Raw genomic sequence first — 10,569 nt, 5'->3', positions numbered from 1 at the left:
GAAGGTCGGGCTCCTCCCTGTGCAGTCCGCTCTGCGGGACGCTGCTGCGGAACCGAGACCAAGAGGGCAGAAGCTTCAGGCGGCCTCCCCTCCTAGACCCTCGGACAGGGGTTGGCGGTGGGACATGCGGGGAAGGCTTGGGGTGACATGGGCCAGACCACCACCCCTCCCCGCAAAGAGGAAGGTACAGCCAGGGCAGGTGCGGTGCTGGGGAGAGGTGGCGGCTCGCACCGGGGATGGGGCTAGTGACTGGGTCCAGGTAGGACTCAGCCCCAGGCGCTCGGGCCAGCCCCTCCCCCCAGCCCTGGAAGCTGGGGAACAGCGGAAACAAAACGGAGCGGTGGGAGAGAAAAGAATGAGGTTTAGGACCCAAAGGATGACGTGGTGAGGGAAGGCAGAAGGGGTGCACCGGGAGGGGCCCTCTCAGGAATGCAGCCTCCCACCCATTCCTGCCCCCAGCTGCCCCCCACAGTCCTGCCCATCCTCCGCAGGACATGGCGCCTTCACAGCGGCCCCAGAGAACAGGCACCAGCCTTTCAGCCTTCCTTCCAGGAGCAACGCTCCATCCCTGGGGTTACCTAACACCAGCTCTGACCTGAGTCCAGTACTGAGAGGACACAGCAGGTGGTAGCGGGGGTCCCTAGGGTAGGAGGCTAGGATGCCCAGGTTCCCATTCCATTTCATCCATCTGCCCCCAGTGCAGGCCTTTGACTTTGTCCTGCCCCTGGGGACGTTACCTGAGTCCTTGGAACTCCCTGGAGAAGCACAGAGGCTCCCCAAAGGGGTGTGCTCAGAAATAACTCAGTTCAGAAATAACTACTGCGTGGGCCCGAGTTGGGAGTGCCGGCGAAGAGGAGACGGGAAGGAGCTGGTCAGCCCAGAGTACACCTCTCACCTACAGAGCTTTGAGGTCCAAGAGCTGGGCCTCAGTTTCCCCCACCCACTTGCTAAACATAAAGATTAACAAGAAAGGGAATCTGAGATGTTAGCATCTCACCTGACACATTAGAGAGCTGAAAACAAAGTATGAAATGACTCACTGAGTACTTATTGTGTGCCAGGCGTGTGCTAGATGCTTTAAATGCACTGAGTCATTTAATCCTCACAGCAACCTTTTCAGATGGGAACTGTTACAGGTCCATTTACAGATGAAGAAACTGAGGCTTATAGAGGTAAACGTGCCTTAGCAAGGTGAGACTGCTAGGAAATGGTGCTAGGATGGAAAGCCAGCAAAGTCTGACTTCTGAGCCCTTGCTCCCTCCAAAATGTCTGGGATTCTGGGGGCACAGAAGGGAGGAGAAATAGGGTACCAGCCACAAGCATAAATTCTAAGGATGTTTAAGACTACCTGGGTCAGCAACCTCCACTGTAGACCTCACCTCTGACGGGGGTGGGGGGGGGGTATGGAGATGGCAACCCATAGTGCCCTGAGGGCGCAGAACCTCAGCCAGCCACCTAAAGGGAGGCAGAATCTACTCTACAGCACAGTCCCTGAAGAATGGCCCATGGGAACTGGGTGAGGCAGGAGAGAAATTGGGACAGCAGAGGAGGCCTCTTGCCAGCAGATTCTAGCTCCAGGCCAGCCTCTGTACCACAGACATCACTAAGGAAATGGGTTCCTCGAAGTTGCCATAGCAACTCCAGGCTCTGGCTGGAGCCTGGCAAAGACAGGCAGGGAAGGAAAAGGCAAGTCCAGGGCACAGGAGCACCTGGCTAATGCCAATCAGATAAAGCAAGGGAGCCTCTCCTGCCCCTGCCCCTGCTCCTGCCCCTGCCGCTGCCCCTGCCCAGACCTCTCCCCTACCCACCACTAGCCGTTCAAACCTCCTTACCCACAACAGGCCCCTTCCTTCTCTTCCATGATGATCCCACCCCCCCAACACACCCACACCCATCACAAATCAGGCCCCCTGTCAGCTCCCCAAATGCCCCCAATACAGCTTTCACCAGCCACTCCCCTCTTCTACCATAGCACTCTCCTCTGTATCGGCCAACCCCCAAATCTCCAAAAATGGCTCCAATGCCTCACTCCAACACCTGTGCTCAACACCCCCTACCAGGACAACCTTCAACCCCATCCTCAGGCGTTTCCCACAAGATCATCACAGACACCCCCCTCCAGCATTCCAACCCCTCTGCCTCTACCCCAGCCTCCTGTCTCCATCACTCCCTGCCCTGGTCCCTACTTCCCCCACCCCCACATACTCCTGCTTTCCCAGGCCCCTGACCCCATCTGCCCCCTGACCACCTCGCTCGCTTCTCTCTCCTGGTGTGCTCTTGCTTCCTTGCTCTCTCCTGCTCTCCCGGGAGCTGCCGTGGTTCCGTTCCTCCCAGAGAAAGGCCCACAGGGAACAGGAATGTGCAGAGAATGAAAAGGCAGCACATTAGATTCCACACATGAGTGAGATCATGTCCTGGGGACAACTGGAGCCTGAATGGGTGAGGCAGGAGAGGGCCCCAGGGAAAGTGGAGATTTTAGAGGAGACAAGGAAGGGACAGAGGGGTACAGAGACCATGGAGAGGGCATGGTGAGCCAGAACAGTAGGTGTGGGAGGATGTGGGTGGTGATGGCACAGGAGACGGATGAAGCAGTGTGGGAAGATGAGTGAATAGCTGGGGCCGGGAGTGGAAGCAATGGAAGGTGAAGTGCACGGAGGGGTGGATGGTGCCGGGAGGTGGGGGTGGAGGGGCAGTGCAGGACGGCAGGGTAATGTGGGACAGTGCAGGCCCCTGAGAAGCATTACTTACACGTGGATCGAGAGCGCCCGTCCTCTGTACAGACTGAATGCGCTGCCATACAGGTCACTGGCCACCGAAAGGCTATCCTCTGACCCCCAGCTTGCGCCCACCAGATTAGCTCGAGATGCCCGTACCAGCGGCTCCACCCCCAGGTGCCGTGGCCCGGCCCCGGCTGCCTGTGCTTGCCTTGGGCTGCCCGGGAGGCGGCGGGTGCCACCCCTGCTGCCCACTTCCTGTTCCAGGACCGTCTGCCCGCTGCCCCACCAGCTCACTTGCTCTTCGGAGGTGCCTGTCATGGAGGTCGGGGGAGTGTCCAGGGAGGTGCCCACCAGGGTGTCGGAGCCCCCTGGAGAAAGGAGCAGGGTGAAGCACACACGCCTCTCGTGGGAGGCCCACCCGCCTGCTCTCTGAGCACCCCAGGCAGCTCACCTGTGGGGGTGCTGAAGGTCCTGTCACCCCGAAGCTCCAGGCGCTGGGTCCCTTGCACATCGCTGATGTCATCCTCACCTGTCTCCAAGTCTGAAGAAACAGGGGCCTGTGTGGGCCGGGCCCTCTTTCCTCTCATTCCAACTCTCCCCCATGTCACCTCCTACCGCCCCCACAGCAGGCTCCATCTTATCACTGTAGGATGTCTGGTACCTATCTTCTCCTCTCTTTTGTTCCCCATATTCCCCTGCCCATCCTGGGCTGCTCAGGGTAACCCCTCCCCTGCCAATTCCCTAGCTCCAACTCTGGGCCCCTGGGTACTCACCCTCGCTTCCTTGTAGTCCCCTCAACTACCTAATGAATTACCAGGGCCTCAGCCCCTACCCCTCCTCCCCTGCCAGTGGTAGCTTAAGTTCCCATGCAGCCCCCCAAATAACAAGATCCTAGGTTCCAAGGCTCTAAATTCTGGGTTCCAGTATCCCAGGAATAAAGGGGAGTCACCTCAGAGTCGTATTGTCAGGGCACTCGACCAATCGCAGGACCAGCCTGTCCTCTACCCCAAGCCAGCCGGAACACATCGGGGTGCAGCTGAGGCAGGGTGAGGAGAGGCGGGTTGGGCAGGGAAGAGGGGGGAGTGGAGGGCTAGGGCAGGAGCCAGTTTCCTACCGTAACTTTGCTTTCTGCAGGAGCGGAAAACTTCGCTTCCATAGGAGCAGCAGAAGAGAGACATGGACAGACTGTTATCAGAGCGTTTGTGGGGTAGGGCATGGTGGGCAGGCAGCAGAGAGGGCACAAGGGTACCCAGTGCCCAGAGATGCCCTGTGGGGCCAGGGCTGGGGAGGGAGATACCTGGGGTGGGGAAAGCATCTCTAGTTCTTGACTGCCTGCAAGCTCCCAGTGTGCCCAGGGCTGGGAAGCCCGCATGCTTTGGCTGGTTATTCCTGTACCCTTGGCACTTTTACGGGTGTACTCACTGGTCACACACACACACGTACATACACACACACATGCCTGCTTGTGCTCAGCCCAGCCACCCCCCATTAGGGGTCAGGCTCACCTGCTATTACAATATTTGTACTGTGTTTTGACCCCTCCTTGAAAACCACACCCTCATCTGTTCTGCATCATGATGTGATGGGAACCTCTTCCCCATCCCTCTCTTCTGCTGAGTGGTCTTCAAAAATGCCCAGTTAAGCTAGAAGCAACATTTCTGGGCCCATGTTTAACTTTCCCAGACTCTATCCGGTTCTGAGCCTCAGTTTCTCTATGAGTGCCACGACAAGCAGGAGCCGTATACTGGTAGCCAAACTATGGCAATGAGCTCATCCTCACTCTGTCCCGTGGATGAAGAACAGTGAACCGATGGTGGAATGTGTATGACTCCCCCTCCTTCCCCCCCCCCAGCTCCCTTTGCTAGGTCCTCTCTCAGCAGCAGGACACAGGGGCCTTCTTGGGTGGGTAGGTGAGTATGGATGCATGTATGTGTGTGTGTGTGTGGGGGGGTCCCACATCTCATGAGCTGTCTTCGGGACTTGGGTGCCTCATGTAGGAACATGGACCAAGAGAAGGAGTGGGATGGGGTAGAGCAGGAAGCCCACAGTCCACACACCATGGGTGAGGCGGCTAAAGGCCCGGCGGGAGTGGCCGGTTTTCTGAAAGAGAAAAGCCAGAATGAGATGTTGAGGGGAAGGCTCACTTCTGCCATTCCTACACCTCCTGTCCAAACATCCCAGGGCCAATGGGCAGGGGGGTGGGGGGAGGTGGGACAGAGACTCAAGGTGGCCCACTTCCCGAATAGAGAATGTCTCCACTCTTCCTTGCCTGTCAGCCCTCCCAGCAGGAGGTCAGCTTGGCTCTGGGGAAGAGCAGGGGAGGAAGGAGAGAGAGGACAGCAAGGCTGTGGGTCATAATTCATAGTCTCACAGCACTGGGGACCTGAGCAACACCCCCAGAGACAGAGGCTAGGAGACAGGATAGGGGGCTGGCTGAGGTGAAGAGATTGGGGGGGAGGGGGACAGTGTTTGCTTGGATGACTGGGAGATGAGATAAAGGAAGAGATGGGGGGGTGGTTGCTTGGATGATTGGGAGATGGAGAGATAAGGACACAAATTCCTGCCGGGAGCAAGACAAATCCCAAGGATAGGTGTCAAGAGGGCAGGGAGGGTGATGGGGGCCAGAAGTCAAAGTACCCCAAAAGGCCGGGGCCTCAGGAATGCAGGAAGGAGGCCCGGGTATGCCAGGACAAGGCAGGGCTTGGGGAATCTATTGAGCTCAGCGCGGATCCCTGTGCCGGGCTTCCAGGAGCTCGGGAAGATGGAAGGCTCCAGAGTGGGGGGTTGGGGGAAGCCGGGCAGGGCCCGGGCCCAGGTTGGCCAGAGGCTAGAAGAGAACAAGGTGGCCAAGAAGCTAGTAGGCGCTCCACGCCAAAGGCGGCGCGGAGATCTCCCCGGGTGGTCGCGGGGAATACCCTTGACCGGAATCGAACCTGGGACCTTTCAGTCCGCAGGCCCGCGCTCTATCCACTGAGCCAAACCGGTTTCGGCAGAAATCAGGATTTTAAAAAGAGTCCCAGGTGATTCTAATGTGCAGCCAAGGTTGAGAACCGCGCTCTAGGAGGACAGGAGTTTGGGGCTTTACCCCCTCCCCACACTCATGTACCCTGGGAACAGTGACTGACACGCAGTAGCCACCTGATAAACATGGGAGTGGATGACAGAGCTGGAGGTGGAGAGGACAGGAGGTGGTGGGATGGGGATAGTAAATCTTCCTGCAGCAGCTCATTCATCCGGCCTCCCTCCCTTCTCTGTCCTGACCCAGACCTTTTGCAAAAAATGGCTGGAGAAGTTTCCATCTCACATTCCACTCAGGATCTGCTTGAGAGGACCTGCCTTGCTTCAGGCTGGTTTCCGGATCTTCAGGCTGCTCTTCTCTTTCTTTCCTCCAGGAGCTCCTCCCTGGTCCCTCCTCCTCTCCTGATTAGGACCTGGCATGCATGGATGGAGATACTCCATACCTATCCATACTGGTTCCCTCCTGGCTTTTTATCCCCACCTAGCGCCCCTTCCCTGGCCTGCACCCCTGCGTCCCCTGGGACGGCTATCACCTGCGCTCCCGCACCCCCATTCCTCATCTGCCTCCCGGGCCCTGGACACATGGGGAAACTGAGGCACAGAAAGGGGTGCAGTGGCCCCCACGAGAGATCGGACCACGCTCTCATTGGCAGCCCTACGCAATCTCCACGCCACCTCCTTCCGCTTCCCGCGGGACGGCTCCGGAAGGTCAGCGCATCTCGACTTGCTCACTCTACAAACATGCGCACACGGACCTGTGCCAGGCGGTACCCAACTCGCGGTGGCCGAGTATGCTGCAGGCCACAGCGCTGGGTGAGGGCGCCTAGGTCGTACACAGGACAAGGCTCCTCGTGGCTGGGGTCTCCGTGCTGACATGGCCCCAGCTGTAGACACCCCCAGGCTTCTCAGGAAAGCCCAGAGAGGGCTCTTGAGTTTCTTGATGATAGGTACTCTATCCCTGCACACACACACACACACACACACACGCGCGCGCGCGCGCGCGCGCAAGCTAAGGTGCCAAGAAGCTCTCCTAATTATTCACAAATAGGACCCATCTTCTCACTCACAGGTGAGCATACTCACCAAACTTTCTTAGTTCTCCCGTAGTATTATGCACACTTTGCCTACACAAAACTCTACTTTCCACCCAATTACTGTAACTTTCTTAACCATCTACTAAGTGCCAGGCACTTTATAAATGCTACCTCGCCAAAACCGGTTTGGCTCAGTGGATAGAGCGTCGGCCTGCAGACTGAAGGGTCCCAGGTTCGATTCCGGTCGAGGGCATGTACCTGGGTTGCGGGCATATCCCCAGTGGGGGATGTGCAGGAGGCGGCTGATCGATGTTTCTCTCTCATTGATGTTTCTGACTCTCTATCTCTCTCCCTTCCTCTCTGTAAAAAATCAATAAAATATATTTTTTTAAAAATGCTACCTCATTCACGACAACCCTGTGATCTTGAAATCTTTATGAGCATTAACTGGCTTCATTTAACCTACAAGACTAAGGCTCAGAAAAGTCCTGTCACTTAGCCAAAGCCACACAGGCTGTGTGTCTCCACGTGTCCCCCAGATCCAAATTTCCATCCCAGCATACACAAGTAGTGCCAGTCCTACAGAGTCATTACCATCAACACTTATTGTATGCTTAGTATGCACCTTAGCGTGTTAAGCACTTTCTATGAATAAATTCACTAAATCCTCACAACAAGGGGAAGACTGAGGCACAGAGAGGTTACTTGCCCAAGGTCACACAGCCAACAATTGGTAGAATCGGGATTCTAATCCAGACACTGTGATGGAATTAGTGACCACTGTGCCATAAAGACTCACATACTGATTGGTCAGTAGGTTCCCTAACTTTATTTCTTGAAAGCATGGGTCCAAAATAAATACAGAGCCAACGGATGAGTTTTGTTCAGCCTGCACAGTACATATTTTAGGGGGGGCAAGCATGCTCAAGTTCAGCCACTGACAACAGGACCTTGCTCATGAACAGTTTCTACTTGGCCCCTGAAGTTACCTGTGGCCCCTTTACTTTCCAGTCATGTCTGGTACATTCTGGGTACATGCAAGTGGTCCAGTTCCTCAGATACCCAGAGGCAAATGTTCTACATGCAGACACATGCACAGGGACCTGTGCTGAGAGGGTACACATGTGTGTCTATATCATTTCCAGCCAGAGGACCCTGACCACCCACAGGCCCTTTCCCTGCCACCCCCAAACACACCCACTCACAGATGGGGGAGCTGAGTGAGGAGAGGGAGTAACCTGAGCCCCTGTTCTCCAGGAGAATCCGAGGGGCTGGCACATTCCATAGCAAAAATAACCAATGGGCAACGGGCGTGAGTGACGGGACAGCTGGGCTGAGCAGAGGCCTGTGGGATTCTGTGTTCCCGCTCTGGGCCTGCTCTGTTCACCCCCACAAGGTTGACCTGGGGCATGCTTGCAGGGTAGATCCAATATTACCCCATTTTTCCTCCATGGCTGTACTGCTGTGGCCCCCTCTCATTTCCCAAACCCAGACTTCTAATTTCTGCACTGCCAGCATTTCCCCTACCAGAGAAAACCCCTGTCATCATGCCCTGCCTCACTCCCCTCCTCTTTGCCTCCCCTCTTTCATGCCTAGATTCAGTTTCTCCTTTCCCTTCGTTCACTTACCCTGAGCTTGAAACCTTATGAGCTCTGTATTTCTAGCATACTGTATAATTTTTGCTTATTTGTTATGTTTATTGAATGCTGTGTCATCTCTAGGACAGTGGTTCTCAACCTTGGCTGCACATTAGAATCACCTGGGAATCTTTTTAAAATCCTGATTTCGGGGCCTCATCCTCCAGAAATTCTGTTTCTTTGTTACTAATGTTGTGGCCCCACCCCATAACAAAGAAACAGAATTTCCAGAGGATGAGGCCCAGAAATCAGGAGGCCGAGGTGATTCTAATGTGCAGCCAAGGTTGAGAACCACTGCACTAGAGTTTCCCAAAGTGTGTTTCACAGAACAGTAGTCCCAGAGATACCAAAGTGCACTAATAGATCATCGATGAGAGAGAAACATCGATCAGCTGCCTCCTGCACACCCCCTATTGGGGATGTGCCCGCAACCAAGGTACATGCCCTTGACTGGAATCGAACCTGGGACCTTTCAATCCACAGGCCGACGCTCTATCCACTGAGCCAAACCGGTTTCGGCAGAAATCAGGATTTTAAAAAGAGTCCCAGGTGATTCTAATGTGCAGCCAAGGTTGAGAACCGCGCTCTAGGAGGACAGGAGTTTGGGGCTTTACCCCCTCCCCACACTCATGTACCCTGGGAACAGTGACTGACACGCAGTAGCCACCTGATAAACATGGGAGTGGATGACAGAGCTGGAGGTGGAGAGGACAGGAGGTGGTGGGATGGGGATAGTAAATCTTCCTGCAGCAGCTCATTCATCCGGCCTCCCTCCCTTCTCTGTCCTGACCCAGACCTTTTGCAAAAAATGGCTGGAGAAGTTTCCATCTCACATTCCACTCAGGATCTGCTTGAGAGGACCTGCCTTGCTTCAGGCTGGTTTCCGGATCTTCAGGCTGCTCTTCTCTTTCTTTCCTCCAGGAGCTCCTCCCTGGTCCCTCCTCCTCTCCTGATTAGGACCTGGCATGCATGGATGGAGATACTCCATACCTATCCATACTGGTTCCCTCCTGGCTTTTTATCCAGACATTCCAAATTCCAGGTGAAAAATATGACAATTGCAGAATATACCTCAATGCAGGCTCTGGTGTATTCCCCATCTTTCCCTTGTCTAAACTGGCCCTTTCTCCCTGTCCCTAACCTCTCTTCAAATCCCCCACCTCCTGCATGGTTCACTACCATCTGTTGACCTTTGGCCCTTCCGATTAACACTGGTTTCTTGGCTATGAAACTTCTAGCTGGACAGTGAGCATCATCAGATCCTCCTTACCCCCTGCCCTTTAGTGCAGACCTTCCCTTCCAGCCACATGCCCCAAGCTTTGAGGGTGGCACTTACTCTGGTCACTTGATTTGCACATGCAGATGGGAACCTGAGATTTCGAAGGAGAAGACTGCCTGCCTGTCTTGGAGACAGGCCAGGAGATGACTTTGGGATATTGACAGGAAATGTGGACCTAGACCCAGAGACCTGGCTTTCAGATCTGGCTCTGCCACCTTACTAGCCATGTGACCTTGGGTAAATTCCCTGTATAACCCCCTTTTCTTATACGTGTAATAACATAACAGTAACCTGGGCTAAGGAATTAAAAACTGAAATGAGATCAGGTGCTTTACACGTATTAAGGATTCTATATTTCTACCATCTTCACTGTTCCTATTCTTTCCTCATTTCTAGGCCCTCAATCCCAACCTTCTGTTTCCCATCTTTCAAACTTTCCATCCTTCAGTCCACTTGTCTTCTCAAGAGCCCAGCCTCCCCAAGCCATGCAATGTCCCTCCATTCTTGAGCTAACAGTTCAGGCTTTAGGAGTGCCAGGAACCTCAGCATCAACCCCATCTTGCTGAGCCAGACAACAGTTCCAGCCAGGAAACTGCCTCCTTCCCTCTGCATCCAGGTCCTGGCTGGGCTTCCTCGAGAGCCCTGCAGTCCTCCCACTGTTGATCCTAACCAAGAACGTTTTCCATGAGAAAGTCTGAGCAATGCTGAGCTACTTGCCCAGCTGCCCCTGACCAGAACTTGCCATTGGGCAGGGACTGGTGGGAGTGAGGAGGCAATAGGAAAAGAAAGAAGCCAGACTCACCTAGTCAGCCCCCAGCATCACCAAAGCAAAGCCCCTCCCTCCCCCAAATCATGTGGGAGGGTTGTAGTCGTTAAGTACGTGG

At 54.9% G+C, this 10,569-nt stretch overlaps 1 protein-coding gene across 1 annotated transcript in view; it reads right to left on the bottom strand.

Moving 5' to 3' along the window:
• Positions 1–4: 4 nt before the first annotated feature.
• LOC102760645 (striated muscle-specific serine/threonine-protein kinase-like) overlaps positions 5–10,569 on the bottom strand; it is a gene marked incomplete at its 3' end in the record, with an annotated part of 18,095 nt that continues 7,530 nt past the window's right edge. Inside the window, exons 3-5 of the mRNA XM_015563691.1 lie at positions 3,169–3,258; positions 2,749–3,085; positions 5–44 (exon numbers count right to left, since the gene is read on the bottom strand). Coding sequence (XP_015419177.1) covers positions 5–44; positions 2,749–3,085; positions 3,169–3,258 — 467 coding nt within the window. The remainder of the gene's footprint in view (positions 45–2,748; positions 3,086–3,168; positions 3,259–10,569) is intronic.

Source organism: Myotis davidii, unplaced genomic scaffold, assembly GCF_000327345.1.
Source record: "Myotis davidii unplaced genomic scaffold, ASM32734v1 scaffold575, whole genome shotgun sequence".
NCBI lineage: Eukaryota > Metazoa > Chordata > Mammalia > Chiroptera > Vespertilionidae > Myotis > Myotis davidii.
Note: the sequence above shows the minus strand (reverse complement) of the source record. Positions and strands in the feature narration are given on the sequence as shown.